Here is a 17,357-nt window from a genome sequence, read left to right as displayed (position 1 = left end):
TATCTAAAAGAAAAAAAAAAAGAAAAAAAATAACAACATGAAATTTGCAAGCAAATGTATGGAACTAGAAAAAAATCACCCTGAGTGAGGTAACCCAGACCCAGAAAGACACATGGTTTATACTCACTAATAAGTCAACACTAGCTGTTAAGTAAAGGATAATTGTGTTACAATCTATAGACCCAGAGATGCTAAGTTTTAAGGAGGGCTCAAGGCAGGAAGGTATGCATAGATCTCCTGGGAAAGGGAAAAGAGAAGTAAGTAGACACTGCACACACATAAACAATGGACCCACACCTAGAGATGCTGTCTATTTTCAGAATAGGGACTTCAAACTCACATGATTATGATAAGAGAGCCATAACCCTGGATAAGATGGTCCATAGGAGTTCTGGGCAGAAAACTTTACTGCTGTGAGTAACCCTATGTCTCTTGCAATAGCATTGGTGGTACCTACAAATGAGTCTTACATTTAAAGCTTTACTTAAATATGGAGAATTAAGTTGACTCAACCTTTGCCTGACTGGGAAAGGTGGTTTCCGTTTACAGTTTAACTATGCTGACTATACAGAAAATGAACATGTTTGCTTCATTTAAAAAAATAATAATAATGAAAATAAATTTTAAGATTTGAATAAAATTGAAACTGTGATTAAAACTGTATTTTAGCACATATTCAAAAGAGGATGTGATCTTTAGTAACATCATAAATTTATACATTTTATTATTATCAACATGTTCTTTAAAAATTACTTTATTTAGAAAATATGTTGGCGGGGGCTGGTGAGATGGCTCAGCGGGTAAGAGCACTGACTGCTCTTCCAAAGGTCCTGAGTTCAAATCCCAGCAACCACATGGTGGCTCACAACCATCCGTAACGAGATCTGACGCCCTCTTCTGGGGTGTCTGAAGACAGCTACAGTGTCCTTACATATAATAAATAAATAAATCTATTAAAAAAAAAAGAAAATATGTTGGCAAATATACGTCTCAGTATGCATTATAAATTTATATATAGTATAGCCTCCAGACACACATGGACTTTAACTACAGATAGCTCTGTAAAAACTACCTGTCAAGATCAACTCCTTCTAGATTAAATGAAAAATCTATAATGTAATTCACTTAATTACACAAAACAAATTACATGTGAAAGTGAATAATAAGAAATTAATCTCAGGATATTCTAACAGAAAGGCATTTTTTTTCTCTACTGTTTTAAAAAAAAAAAATATAATTTAGCTTCTCCTTCAGCCCTTCAGTAATTCGCAGGAATACCACTTGCTTACAAGTATTAAAACAGTTCCAAATCAGTACAGCTGATTTAGAATTTGAATATTTGTATTCACACTTACTACTGAAAAGCTTTTTCTAAAAGCTGATGTTATTCTAAATCTTGATATAAATGTTTCAAAATCTACATTTAACTATAATCTGATTTATATGTCTATACACATGTATGCATGCATGTGTTTCATGAATTTTAATGCATTTATTTGCATATATGTAAATGTAATAGAATGGTTTTTACATATGTGTATAAAGTATATTGATATGTATGAAAATACATACTTTTATTTAAAAGTCCTTGATATTTGCAGAAATTTCTGGAGCATACTTACAAATCGCTAATTTGGAAAACTAGTTTTTTTTAATTGAACATCATTGTACATAATGAAGCATGGAGAACTCAATTTTGCCTATGGCCTTGAGTCTATGCTCATGGAAATTCTTATTTATTTTTTAGTTTATTTAAACAGGCAATTGGGCATTTAGTAAAACAACAGATTTGGAAAGCATCCCCTATGATATAAGAATGATTATAATCCTCTAGTGCTTAGCTTTGGGTATACATACTATTGTAATACTGTTGAGCTAAAAGAATGGCTTATTACACTGATTCATGGGTCATAGAAGAAGGTTCTATGTTCAGAGTAAAAAACGAGCTGGGAGAGATCATTCTACGACATTTCCAAATACACACATTCCAAGCATGTTAAACTCCAGAGAATGATATGATATTCGAGCCCTACATAGGCTCAGTATCTTGGTTCATTGTTAAAAGAAATCTCAAAACAAACTCACCTGAAGAAAATGGTTCCAGACAAATGCCCTAGTAGTCTCTGGAGAACTAAAGGATATAGATTCATCCCCCATTACCCTTTCTCCTCATCTATTTCCCTCTTCCTCCTCTTCCCTCCTCTCCCTCCAGTTCTTCATCTTCTTCATTATCTCTCCACTTGCCATTTTCCTCTTCTTCCTCCTCAACAGATCATGTTACCTTTTCAAAGATATTAAGAAAGTAACTTTTCTTTTAAATTATCTCTTTTCATAGTAAAAAGGAAAATGAGATTTCATCCAACCCCAATTTAAAGAAAATCGGAGAATTTCAAGTGATTTTACGCATATATCTTTTTATTGCTGTGTTGAATTATAACCAAGGCTATCCTTTTCTCTCTACCTCATTGCACTGAGAAGACATCTTGCCAGCTGCTACGCTGCATGCAGGAAGAATGCCCTCAGCAGCCTCCTGCTGCATATTCTTAGCCTTAAAAAGGATAATGGGCTGTCAAATTTACATGAAACAAATGAGCTAGTTGTATCAAATGCTGACATGCTCCTAAAAGCAAATAAAAAATAAAAATGCCACCTTAATTTTACATCATAGAATTTATTTCAGATGTATGAAGTGTGTTATTTTTAAAAAGAAAAATTCAGTTTGGGATATCATTCTATTAAGCTTAGACATTTTATTTTCATAATGAAAAACAGACATTTTAAAAGCCTTGTTTAGAACTCCAATACAAAGTGAGAAGTTGCCTACACAGTCCTAACTTAACATGAATTATCCAGAGTTTTTATTGCCTCATTAAGTGCTTAAAGTGGAAGAATATTTTGAAATATATGAATGTCTTTTTCCTCTTGTACTTGCATGTAAATGATTTTTTCCTACAGAAATGTGCCAAAATGATCTTTGCCTCAGGTAGGGCCTGGGGAGCGGGTCATAAGGGAAGGATAACTGGCACAATCCTTCTTAATTCTTGAAACTGATCTTGAAGATTATTTTGAGATAATGGCTTTGAAAATTGCCTTTGTGTTTCTAGAGCCGCACACTAAAGGAAGGGGAAAGAGAAGCATTTTCTGAGTGAGCAAAGCTTCCCTTCAATAAAAAACAAAATTTGGAAAACAAAGCTTGATGCTTACTGTAAGCCATGGAATGGGTGAGACAAGCTCCCTTGGCTGAGAATGGAGCCCAGAGCAAAGCTGAGAGACACAAGGATAAACATGGGCTCCAGGCCACTTCCTTCTTCAAGGCTCACTGGGATGTGGGTATAGAAATTAAACATCTGTTAAGTGTTCTTAGTTTAAATGAATTTAATTTGGTGCTTTATCTTCTTGTGGAGACTTACTGTGGGCCAAACTGTCAAAAACAATGTGACCGATTTGGAAATGTAGTTTGAGACTTCTTTAGGATTCTGTAGCTTGTTGGAAATGGAAAGATGGAGACACATAAAAACCAGCTGCTGGCTTATATAATATATTGACAAAATTGCATTTATACTTTCACTACTGTGGTGTACAGTACTAATTTAGCCCTCATTTATTCTTTGTTGCAATATACTTTCACAATGAGACAGAGTTCATTCACATGCACAATAGAAGCTGCTTGGAATTTCTGTTGACGTTAAGTCAGAAGCAACACAACACCATTTAGTATATAGATATTTCAATTCATTACTTAATAACTAATATGTATGATTGAAGCCAGCACATACTTATTGTGAGCCACTCTTTCTACTGTAAGTAGATATGCTGTTACCATTTAAATTAAAGGATAACAAAACAAACCATTTTGCCAGAAGAAAATGACTAAAGAGAGCTCAGAAAACAAGGGAAAACTTTAACCCAAAGAAAATACTAAAGATGTGATTGGTGACTTCTTATGTATACAAGAGCACTTTGACCAAAAAGATGGAGTCTTTTATGGAAGCACCATTCATGGAAGCTGAGGTGTCTTTTAGCGTTAACTGTGGAAAGTGTAACATAAACAGGGGTTCCCTGAAGTCAGACTGATAAACAGAAGCTATAAACTTGCAGGACATGAGCTCTAGGTTAAACTTGTGGGCTACAAAATAGGACAGAGGGTAGGTACTGGGGAAAAAGATCAAATTAGATGATGAGAAGCAACAATACAACAGAGTCAAAGCTCAATTAAAATAATGATTAAGATAAATATAAAGAGGCAATGGATATGAAAGTTTCATAAAAATCAAGAATATGATAGCTTAAAACAATATGAGAAAGGCTAGGAAGATGGGTAATATGATCATAATTATTGGCTAACTGATGTCATTAAAAACTCATATGCATAGCTGAGTCAAACTAAGTCATTCCTCTTCTGATTTGTTTAAATTGTAAAGATTTCCCCTCTAGGTCAAATTAATGTTTCAAATACTGTATTAGGTTCTAACTGCTATAAACAGGCCATGATTCAAAGTAGCCAGAAAAATTGTAAACAAACTGAATAACTATAATTTTTAAGGTGTGAAAGACTTTTTATACAAAGTATAGTATGTGAGAAATAAAGCATTAAAGAAAGTCACATTTAACCATCTAAAATTAGAAAACATCCATATTTGAAAAACCATCATGGAGACACACACATACTAGAATGTGATGAATACATCACCTGACAGTTAGGAGTTCCATATCAGGTCCAATTATCTAGTTAACTTTCAAGGGTCTTATATTTTAACATTATAGATATCTGAAGGGCATCAAATGTGAAAAATCTCTAATAATGAAAGAGATATACAAGCAGTAAGGGAGCCCCAAGTACCCAGATCATGTAGAGAATGCAGACTTCACCAAGGGGAGAAAGTCATAATGTTTAAAGACCTAGGGATTTACACCTTATGTAGTAAATGAAGAGCAAACCTAGAAAAAAGAAGTCTGTGGTGGGTCAGAGGGAAAGCAGAGGACATTCTGGCCAGGAGCTTCAGTGACAGCCTTTCTAGAACAAAAAGGGGAGGGGACGAATCTGTGAAGATGAGTTATCTCACACACTTAAAAGAGCGGATTGATTAGAACACACAAAGAAACTACAGGACAACAAATATGTATCAACCATTTAACATCCAGATAAAGATTGTAAAAGATACAATATGCTGAACTATAATTATTAAATTGAATTGCCAAGGATAGGGCACACCACTATAGTCCCAGCACTCGGGAGACAAAGGGAGTAGAGGTCTGGGAGTTGTGGGCAGCCTAGGCTTTTCAGCCAGTTCCCAGACCACGCTAATCGGCAAAGTGAGATGCGAACCTCCATGTAAAACAAAACGCAGAGAAGTAAATGAAATCATAGACTTACATACCAGGAAGATGGAGAAAGGAAGAAGGAAGATGGAGAAAGGAAGAAGGGCAGGAGAAAAGAAACTAGAATATCTATTTCTTTTAATATTAATAAAAATTAATTAATAAATATTAATAAAAATATCTTTTTTAACAAAGATGTGGTTATAGAATATGAGAGCATAGCATTTTACAAACATGAACTAACTAATGCACAGTTAATGTATAGATGAACAATTATACAATCTTAGAACAAATTAAGAAATCTCCAGCAGATTGGGTTGAGGTTACTGTAAATGTGAGGTCTTTTTCATCATGAAACTATCAATTTTCCTTCACATTTATTTTTAACCCATACTTGTAGTCACTATTATGAAATTAATTTGTTAAGTACAATATATAAAGTAAATAGGAAGCCAAGGGACAAGATGGTTGCTATAAAGTTTTTCTTTAAAAATATAAAATATTCATAGAGTTCCAAAAATGAGAAATATTTCAGTGAACAAATGGTTTAATGGTGAATCTCGTATAGAAAAAAATTACATTCACCATCTGGTTTGTTCTTGTTCTGTCTGTCCAAGAGAACCCTCTCTTTTTGCCCATTACAAACTCAGTACTGTCCCACTTGTCCTCCGTGCAGAAAAAGCCTGCCCACCACTCCCTACCCCTTCTAGTTCCACTTCCTCTGTAGTTATGTGCTTCAATTTACATCATTGCTTCACTGAGGTCCTCTAAATGTGCCTCGGACAGAAAGCACCTCATCTGCTTACTTCTCACAGCTAATAGCACTGTAGAAAAATAAAATCAATTGGGAATTTCAAGAATTGTGTATGGATTAATAAATTATGGAATGCCCCTGAAGTAAAATGCAAACTGAGTTATAGATAATATTTAATGGCATGATTTACCAAATGCTGGACAAAATACACTCAATAAGTCTATGAAAAAAAATGTGGATATTATCCTGTATCCTGGACATACAGAATGAGAAAGAGGAAGGGAAATGCAGATGGTAATAAAATTAATTGATAAAGAAAAGAGATCTACAGAGAAATGGATGAATAAAAAATAATAGAAGTCATTCAGAAGAAAGAATGTGTATATGTGTTTGTGTGTTTCTGTGTCTGTTAGTGTGTGTGTGTATCTGTCGTCTGTGTGTCTGTGAGTGTCTCTGTGTGTGTTTCTGTGAGTGTCTGTGAGCGTGTGTGTGTGTATCTGATACTGTACGTGTGTGTATCTGTGAGTGTCTTTGTGTGTGTGTTTATTTGTGGGTGTATGTGTGGGTGTTTCTGTAAGTGTCTGTGTCTGTATTTGCCAGTGTGTATGTGTGAGAAAGATTGTCTCTGTGTGTGTGTATGTGTGCATGTGTGGGTGTGTGTGTGTGTGTGTGTGTGTATTTTATGTATGTGGTGTTCAGGAGCATGCACAGATGTTACAAATACAACTGTGTTTATGTATATATGAAGGCCAGAGCTCAACTCCATATCCTTTCTCAGGGTGTCATCGACCGTATTTTTGAGAAAAGTCCTTCCCTAGCCTGAAACTTCCTACCTAGGCTTGCAAGGCTAGCCAGGGAGCACCAAAAATCTGAATGTCTCTGCTTCCTTAGCATTTTTACTGAGTGATATATCTCATCAGTCTCAATGTTTTGTTTTGTGTTTTAAAAAACACATATGAACAGTAGTTTTCATGCTAGAACTAGAGCTCAGTGGTGGAGTGTTTGACTAGAATATTGAAGGCCATAAGCAGAAGCATAAATAAATAAATAAACAAACAAACAAACGAGTTAACAAATTCTTGTGCTTCTCACCAAGAGAACATATTAAAATGCTAAATAATACTCTTACTTTTATGGTTTTTGTTTGTGTCTAGCTTCACAGAATCATTTTTTGCTTTGAATTGTGTGTGTTTGTATGTCTGTGAGTCTATGTATGGATATGTGCATGTCTGTACATAGATGCTTGCATGCAATCATGTGTCTATGGAAGATGACATAGGCATAATGATTTTATACACTGTGAAAGTCTACTCTTATGTTATTAAAACACTGATTTCTCTCTTCTTGTACCTTGTTTCAATCTAGACATGGCATTATAATACTTATACCAAAAATCTGCTGTGGTGAGTTTGTAGAAACAATACTTACCATATATTCTTGTGTTGTCAATAACTGCTAATCACCCAATGGTTGAACAGAATAAAGGATAGGGTAACATGTCTGCCACAGCAGAAGAAGGAAAGGGGGAGAAAGAAAGATTCAGATCAACGGGCAGTTTGGAAGAATTGGAGCCATGAAGATGGGGTAGGAAAATCCAGATCAATAATAATATACAAGCATCATGAAATGGGGTTGAGGGGTAGCCAGAGTAGCATAGAAGTTTAAGGTATGTCATTTAACTGCTCAGAAATTGAGGTACAATTTTAAATAAATCTTGTTTTCTCTATATAGTTATTGGGGGGTAGAATAAAGTAATAAATGTAGTTGCCAGATTAATTCACTGCTACATGTATATAAAAGATAATGTTTACAAATTGAACAGAACTTGTCAGAACTGGGTCATTCTTTACAGTATGTGATTCTGAAAACTGAACTCCGGTGCATCATTGTTAACAGCAAGTGCTTTTAGCTACTGAGGCATTTTGGCAGCCCCAATTTTTTGCTTTTAAAGTTATATTTTCCTGGTACAGTGTAAAATAATACATTCAACTGACTTTATCTTAGGCACTACATTAATCTCTGCAATAGTATTGACCTAGGATAAGTTGGGTCAGGGAAATGTCTCCTAAGAGACTCTGAAAATATATGGTCACTTACTTTGTGTGATCTACAGATGGCCTGTGGTTTTCTTCCCCATGACGAATACTGGTCCCATTACCAAGTCCCCACCTGAATGTATTTGAATCATGGAGTGAATTTGCTGGGGTTGGTTGGTACCATTTACATAGGTTTCCTTCTTCAAATGTACAGACTTCCAGTACTTGAATAAAACAGAACAAAGACAAGATGAACTAATAACAATGAATAAGAAGGGGAAGTTTATGCTCTGCAGCATTTTCTTATGTTTCCTTTAAAAAAATCATACTGCAGTGATTCATTGCATCTGGATGTTAAATGCTGATAATAACATGTGCATGTGTGCGTGCATGCATGTGTGCGTGTGTGTGTGTGTGTGTGTGTGTGTGTGTGTGTGTTCCTGTGGGCACATACTACACATCACCCTTATGTCTTGTTTCTCACTTTCTTTTGAAGCAGGATCTTGCATTTGCCCTGTTATTTATTAATCATGTGAAGACAGCTGGCTAGCATGGCCCAGTGAGTCTTAAGTCTCCCATCTCTGGATCCCTGGGCTTATGGGACTATGCTGTCACACCTGGCTTTTATGTAGGTTCTGGGCATCAAGCACAGGTCTTCATGCTTACTAAGCCAGCACTTTACTAATGGCACCATCTCTCTAGCTCTCATAAATAACTTTTAAGCACTGATAAAATATTTAGGCCAATGTTTTATATAATCATAAGAAAATATTTAAAAATTGAAGTTCATTTTAATTTGAATCTCCACAGAAAGTAAAGTATGTGAATAAATGCATACATTAACAGTGCCCTCTCTCTAGGAGGTGAGATGTTAATTAGCTCCTAGAGCATCTATCTCCCATCTCTTCCTACTCAGCACTTCTCCTGCCTTTATGACCTCTGAGCTATGACCTATTGGCTTTTCTCTGTCCAAGGTAATATACTATTTAACTTCAGCTCATTCCCTAAAGATGTCAGTGACAGCATTTACCTTCAAAGCAATATGACATCCAGTAACATTTATATTGGTCTTAATACCTTGAATATTTTTATGATTCTTGTAATGATTGTATTCTAATAAAAGAAAGTAGTACTCCATTGACTTTCATGTGAAATGCTTTCTAAATAATTTCTCCCTCTTTTTTCTCTTCTTCCTCTTGCTGAATGTGTACATGCATGCATCTATGTTAAAAATCACTATTTCTTAAGTAAAAAATAAAACCAATTCAATGAATTTTTATTCATGCTGTAGAAAACCTGACATTGACCCAGTTTCTGAGTGTCTTAGCAGTTCTGGAATGCCACAGATGAAAACATTAAATACATATGTTACTACAAAATCTGACAAGGAAGCATGTCACTGAAAAACAATTCTTTTGTAAACTGCAGTGATTCATTGCATTTGGATGTTAAATGCTGATAATAACATATGTTGTCTTTAATTATCTTGGGACGATATTTAGGACTCAATCTTTGTTCTTTACATTGTTTACATGATAAAAACTGTTCCCTTGTATGACTTGTGCACTATGGAGTTTAGTAGCTTTGAATGTATGCAGGTTTAGGCTATATTTACAGTATACTTGCACATTAAGAATTACTATTTTTTGAGTTAAGGGAAAAACTTCCACTCTTTTTTAGGGACCTTAAACTCTAGGACCTCTTAATACACTGATGAGGAAAATGAGGATTTCATTATGCTTTGCCATTAGTATGTTTATGGTCCTTAACATTATGAATGATGCTGCAGTATGATAAATTCACATACAATCATGGAAGGGAAAGTTAATGCCAAGCATTTGCTCTGTCTAACTTTGTGCTTCACTTCTCAGGCATGTGCTAATTTTTCTTCTTCCATCTTCATTTTGACTGGAAAATTCAATTGTAAATTAATAATTGATCCATTTAAGAAGATATATGAATTGGCAGGTAGCTGTAAATGAGAGCCATATTTCACCAAGACATGGAAACATGTCTCACATGTGTTAAATTAGTCTTCTTATGAATTTAAGATGATTCCTATAATAATATTTATTTTTGAGTGAATTTGCCTAGGATAAAAATTGAAATAGTTAATCTAAGTATATCCCATTCCTAAATACTTCTTTTTTAAGATTTATTTATTTATTTTCTATGAATACACTTTCACTGTCTTCAGACAAATCTAGAAGAGGGCATCAGATCCCGTTACAAATGGTTGTGAGCCACCATGTGGTTTCTGGGAATTGAACTCAGGACCTCTGGAAGAGCAGCCAGTGCTCTTAACCACTGTGCCATCTCTCCAGTTCTCCCTTAAATACTTCTTAATTGATAATACAGGAATACCTAAGTTGGGAATGGAGACAGAAGTGCTACAACTCATAAAAACACTAGTTTAGTATCTAATTTATGCAAAAGCTAGGAATTCACCTACCACAAGATGACTCATCCGATTTGTCAATGCAGTCATATCTGAAGTCACATTTCTGAATTTTACCAACACAATGACCGTTAGACCTGCAGACAAATTCATCTTCTGTGCAGTTGTTTGGAGGCAAGGTCTCTGGAACTGAAGTTTCTGGTGGACTTGGAATGTCCATTGGCAAATTATCTTGGGGATAAATAATATAGAGACATCATGTATCATGGCTTGTAGTTATCTTAAATGTTTTTCAAACTTGACATTTCTAATTATGCTATGCATTCAGTCTTAAGAGAGATAATTGGTAGTGTTTATTACTTTGTTAAATCCATTTATACATTTAAAACAGAACTCTGACTTAGGAAAGGCAGATAGCTTGAATATTTTTTAATCCCAAAGGTAAGCAAAAGATTTGATACACGGCAGTGGTTTAAAAGAAAAGGTGATTCAAAGTCAAACAAAAGGAAATCCAAAGAAAATAGCTTAGAAAAGAAGTAGGAGCCAACACGGTGGTCATTGCTAGCATCAGATGCAAGGGCTTAGTAGACTTTCAAATATAATACATAAAACAAAACAAACAAACAAACAAACAACTGCACACAATTTCATTCTTTCACAGGTCCCATAAATCTAATCTTTGTCATTTTTGTTGGTTCAAGCTTGCAGGGCATATCCCAATTTTAAGGCTTTTTTTTTCCTAAAAAATAATTAAACAATTTAAACAAAATTTAAACAATTTAAATTCAGCACCCTTCATATTAAAAGTCTTAGAGAGATCAGGGATATTAAGGCACATAATAAACATAAAAAAAAAAATTTACAGCAAGCAACTAGCCAGTATCAAATTAAATGGAGAAAAACTTAAACAATTTCACTAAAATTAGGGAAAAGACAAGGCTGCCCTATTTCTCCCTATCTATACAATATAGAACTTGAGGTTCTATCAAGAACAAGACTACTAAATGAATTCAAGGGGATACAAATTGGAAAGGAAGAATTCAAAGTATCACATTCATGGATGATATGACACTGCATATCACTGACCCAAAAATTCTACTGGAGAAGTTCTATAGCTGATAAACACCTCCAGTAAAGTACTTGAATACAAAATTATCTGAAAGAAATCAGTACCTTTCCTTTATACAAATGATAAACAGGCTAGGATAGAAATTATGGAAACAATACCCCTCACAATAGCCATAAATAATATAAAACATATTGGTGTAAATCTAACCAAGCAAGAAAAAACCTGTATGACAAGAATTTTAAGTCCCTGCAGAAAGAAACTGAAGATATCAGAAGATAGAAAGATCTTCCATGTTCATGGATCCATATTGAAAATTGGTATCTTACCAAAAGCAATGTACAGATTCAATGCAAATTTTACAGACATTGAAAGAGCAATTCTCAACTTCATGTGGAAAACCAAAAAACCCATGATAGATAAAACAATCCCGAACAATGAAAGAACTTCAGGAGAAATCACTATCCCTGATCATGAGGTGTACTACAAATCAATATTAATAAGAAGTTCATGATATTAGTATAGAAACAGACAGGTTGGTCAATGGAATCTAATCGAAGACCCATAAATAAACCCACACACCTATGGACACATTATTTTTGACAAAAAAACAAACAAAAACAAAAACAAAAACAAAAATCAAATCTATATAATGGAATAAAGAATGCATCTTCAACAAATGGTGCTGGTCTAACCAGATGCCTGAATATAGGAGACGAATAGATCCATATTTCTCACCCTGTACAAAACTCAAGTCTAAGTAGATCAAAGACATCAACTTAAAACCTGATACATTAATCTAAAAGAAGAAAAAGTTGGAAATGGCCTTGAACTCATTGGTACAGGAGATAATTTACTGAACAGAACACCAATAGTTCAGGCTCTAAAATCAACAGTTGATAAATGGGGCCTCATGAAACTGCAAAACTTTTGTAAGTCAAAAGACACTGTCAGTAGAACAAATCGGCAACCTACAGGTTGGGAGAAGATCTCCAGTAACCCTACATTTAACACAAGGCCAATATTCAATATATATAAAGAACTCAAGAAGTTAAGACACAACAACCAAATAACCCAGTTTAAAACTGGGGTACAGAGCTAAACAAAGAATTCACAACATAGGAATATCAAAAGGCTGAGAAGCACTTAAAGAATGTTCAATGTCCTTTGTCATCAGGGGCATGCAAATCAAAACAACCCTGAGATTCCTTCTATCTCACTCCCATTAGAATGGCTAAGACTAAAACCTCAAGTGACAGTACATGTTGGCAAAGATGTTGAGAAAAGAAACACTCCTCCTTTGGTAGTGGGAGTGCAAACTTGTACAATCACTCTGGAAAACAATCTGACAGTTTCTCAGAAAATTGGAAATAGTTCCACCTCAAGTCCCATCTATACTGCTCCTTGGACCTATACCCAAAAGATATCCCATTATACCACAGAGACACTTGATCAAGCTTGTTTTTTCAGCTTTATTTGTAATAACCAAAAACTGGAAACAACTTAGATGTCCCTCAACTAAAGAATGTATACTGGAAATATGGTTTACTTAAAAAATAGAATACTATTCAGTAACTAAAAACAAGGACATCATGAATTTTGCAGACATTTGATGCAACTAGAATATATCATCCTGAGTGAGGTAACACAGGTCTAAAAGGACATGCATGGTATGTGCTTGTATATCAATGGATATTACCCATAAAGTACACGATACCCACAATACACTCCATAGACCCAAAGAAACTAAACAAGAAGGATGGCACAAGAGAGGATTCTTTAATCTCACTTAGGAGGGGGAATAAAATAGTCATAGGAGGTAGACGGAGGGAGGGAACTAGAAGGAAGGGAGGGTTAGCGGGGAAATGGGGAGATCAGGATCAGATGTGGGCAGAGGCAGATGAGAGGACAAGAAGGCCAGGAAAATAAATGGCAAGTTGCAACTGTGGGAATGGGAGGGGGAGCATCTGTCTCAGAGACTTTGGATGGGGGAAGCTCTCAGGAGTCTATTCTGGTGACCTTAGCTGAGATACACAGCAACAGGGATATGAAACCTTAAGAAGCTACCTCCTGTAGCCAGGCAGGGCTACCAATGGAAGTATAAGGACACCAACCCACCCATAAACCTATTGACCCCAGATTTTTCCTGTCTATAGGAAATGCAGGGACAAAGATGAAGCAGAGACTAAGGGAATGGCTAACCAATAACTGGTCCAACTTGAACCCATCCCATAGGCAAGCACCAATCCTCGACATTATTAATGATCCTTTGTTATGCTTGCAGACAGGAGGCTAGCATAACTGTCCTCTGAGAGGCTCCACCTAGGAGCTGACTGAAACAGATGCAGAGGTCCACAGCCAAACCTCAGAGAGAGCTCAAGGAGTCTTAAGGAAAAGTTGTGGAAAGGACTGAGAGCCCTGAAGAGGGTAGAAACTCCACAGGAAGACAAACAGAATCAACTAATCTAGACCTGTGGAGACTCTCAAGGACAAACACCAACCAAATAGCAAACATGGCCTGGACCTCGACTGAGGTCCTTGGAACATATGTAGCAGATGTGCAGTTCAGTCTTTATGTGGTTCCCCCAACAACTGGAGCAGAGGCAGTCCCTAAAGTTGCTGCCTGTCTGTGGAATCTGTTCCCCAGCTGTGCTGCCTTGTGTGACCTCTGTGGGAGAGGATGTGCCTAACCTGGCATAGACTTGATGCATCAAGGTGGGGGGTGGGTGATGGAGGGGCGCCCTCTCAGAGGAGAAGGGGTAGGGGGATGAGAGGAAGGACTTTGTAGGGGAAACCAGGAGTAGGGGCCAGTGATCAAGATGTAAAATGAACAAATAAATAAATGGAAAGAGAGAAAGAAAAGAAGAGCAAGTGAGGAGCCAGGAGCACACATTCAAGTTCTCTATGCAAGCACAGTAATCCTAATCAGCTGCTACTGTTTCTCCAGAGAATGTACAGAAGAGGGAAAAGAGCAGAAATAAAGGGCTATTGAATTCAGGCCATGTATGAAGAGAGATGATAATCAGAGAAAATATGTTCTGCCTTAATAGAGTATAGATTAGGAATATCAGTAATAATTAGGCTACTTACACTTGGAGCTAAAATATAGAGAATATGTAAAGTAGACAAGAGTTTACAATAAAAAGAGGTATTTTCTATGGCAAGACATGAATTCAATAATAGTGGATCAAGAAGAAAAGTTGCATCAGGGAGCAAGCTCACCCTACTGCAAATGGAAGTACCACCCTCAACATCACGCAGAATTAGAGATAAAAATTGTTGCCTACTACTAAACTTAGATGAATCTAATGTCATTGTACAATTTGAAAAAATTAAACAATAGAATGAGTAGTGTTTGAAATATTGATAATTTTAAAGGAACTACAGACTGCATGGTTTGAATCAAAAGGAACCACCACCGAGTTTAATGAAAAAGTACTTCAAGGTAAAGTTAGCCAAGATTACTGAAGTACCCCCTTTCCAAATTACCTAAAGTATTCAATGTATCTGTTGCTTTCAAATTACTGTAGTCTGTAAACACTAAATAGAAAATTCATGAGTTTTAAATTGAGCATGATTCTGAAAGGCATGTTGAAAGTGTGCATCATTTTGCTCTTCCTGATGGGATCTGAACCACTCTTTGTCCAGGCTATCCACTCTATATAACCTATTACCCATTAGTCATGTTAGAAACTGTCTCAATTGCAGAACTGACTATCACAGTATCAATTATGTCACACCATCCCTTGAAGTACTCCCTACTACACTGAACAGTATGCTCAAAACACAAGAATAAGATATGGGTAATTCAGGTATGTCTATGAAAACATGTTGAGCTATTCTTCAAAGTGAAAATGACCAACTTACTCACCTAATGATGAGGAATAAAAATGTATGCTTAAATTGCTAAGATCTATGCTGAGAACAAACGTTCCATTTTTGAGGTTGTAAGACATGAGGAAAAAAAATCTAGGTGATTTTTGCTGACATATCAGAAATTGAAAATATAATCAGAGACTATGGTAAGTGTTCAGTTAATATGGAAATGGTATCAAATTTGCAAGCAGAATAAATGAGCAACAAATGTGTTCTGATTGAGAATCCTGATATGAAGCTCTCCCAAAAGGATTCCCTGACGTGAAGGGAAACAAGCCCTTTATTGCAAGAAAAAGATGGTTACAGAGATTTAGGGATAGCTTTGGACTGATACCATGCAAATCATTGGAGAGGCTATGTTTGCATATGCAAGCTGCTGATGCATCATAGCTAAGTTATGAGGGTGATTATAAAGAAAGGATAAACCCAAAGTTCATTCTCAACTGTGATAAAACCCTGTCTTCTTTAGAAGCTTTCTAAGAAGTCTATACATATTACAGTGCAAAGTAAGTACTTAAGCACAGAACACACAAAAAGGAGACAAACTTGCTATAATGTGGCAACAGTGTAGGGTGCATAGTTAAGGCAGAAAATGTGTAGAGTGAATAGCCCACATGCTCTCAAACAAAAGTGAGAACTACCTGCACAGTTCTTGACTACTTAATTAGAAATCATGGATGAAAGTTATCTCATTTATGGAAAGTTTCCACTAAAGTTTTCTTCCAGAAGTGCAACAATAATTGAAACAGGGAAAAATGGAATTGAAAACTTTATTACATAATCTGGCCATCCAGAATTTATTGGCCATGAATGTTAAAAAGAAAAATAAGGCAAAAGATGATCATCCAAACCACAACCATGTTTGAAGGGATTTTTTTCAAGGAGACAGAAAACATACAAGTGCGTGTAATGAAAAATAAGAGCATTTGTAGCATTGTTTGCCAATGAAGACTAAGACCTTCTGCAATACTTAGATGAATTAAAAAGAAAGAGATGGGCTGGGCAGGTGGCTCATGTCCAACATGCTTACATAGGCATGAAGACCAGAGTTCAATCTCCAGAACCTTCATCTGAGAAGCCTACCATGGCAGTGTTTTCCTCGCATTGCAGAATTTGATATGTAGGGACAGGTAGATTCCCTAGGGCTCACTAGCCAGCCTGCCTACTTATACTGGTGAACTCTAGGCCCAACAAGGACCCTGTCTTCAATGATAAGGCAATGGGTAGTTGGGGAAGGCACATAACACTAACCTCTGGGCTCTACATGCATGTGTACATATACATGTGCACATACAAAATCAAACAAGTATAAATAGATGAGAACCAATAACTTCTGACAGAGATGCTCTTCTAAAGAATGTTAGAAACAAACAAAAACAAATGAAATTCTTCATTTAAAGATCTGTGCCATCTGTTGCCTGTGCTTGACATACAAGAGATGTCAACTGAGGCTCAGTGATCCAGGATTACTGAAAACAGATGATATGTCACAAGATGGATAGGATCCTAATGCTCGCATCTTTCACTTCTCATATCTGTTATTCATATTATTACGTGAGGAACATTACTGCAGTATCATAGTTTTGAAAGAGAAAATACTGTGACCATATTCAAACAAACCATTGTAACATAGTGTTAAATTTTTCTATTTTAAATTATTAATCTCTTTCCATGCCAAATTTATCAATTAAAATTTATCATAGATACAAGTAGCATCATATAGAATGATCAGGCTGTATTTACACAAATATTACATACATATATGCAATACATGTGTGTATAACAATAGCTAAAAAAACATAAGTTTGAAAGAGAACATGGGGAGGCCCCACGACTCCCAGGGTGTAGGGAGCTGCTTGGATACAATCGTCAGCTGCGGCCGCTTAGACGATTGTATCCAAGATGGCG

The 17,357-nt window shown here is 35.9% G+C and overlaps 1 protein-coding gene across 1 annotated transcript in view; it reads right to left on the bottom strand.

The window, feature by feature from the left end:
• Malrd1 (MAM and LDL receptor class A domain containing 1) overlaps positions 1-17,357 on the bottom strand; it is a 694,431-nt gene that overhangs the window by 414,090 nt on the left and 262,984 nt on the right. The window contains exons 19-20 of the mRNA XM_031373295.1: positions 10,562-10,738; positions 8,171-8,333 (exon numbers count right to left, since the gene is read on the bottom strand). Coding sequence (XP_031229155.1) covers positions 8,171-8,333; positions 10,562-10,738 — 340 coding nt within the window. The remainder of the gene's footprint in view (positions 1-8,170; positions 8,334-10,561; positions 10,739-17,357) is intronic.

Source organism: Mastomys coucha, unplaced genomic scaffold (assembly GCF_008632895.1).
Source record: "Mastomys coucha isolate ucsf_1 unplaced genomic scaffold, UCSF_Mcou_1 pScaffold15, whole genome shotgun sequence".
Lineage (NCBI taxonomy): Eukaryota > Metazoa > Chordata > Mammalia > Rodentia > Muridae > Mastomys > Mastomys coucha.
This window is presented reverse-complemented; position numbering and strand designations above follow the sequence as displayed.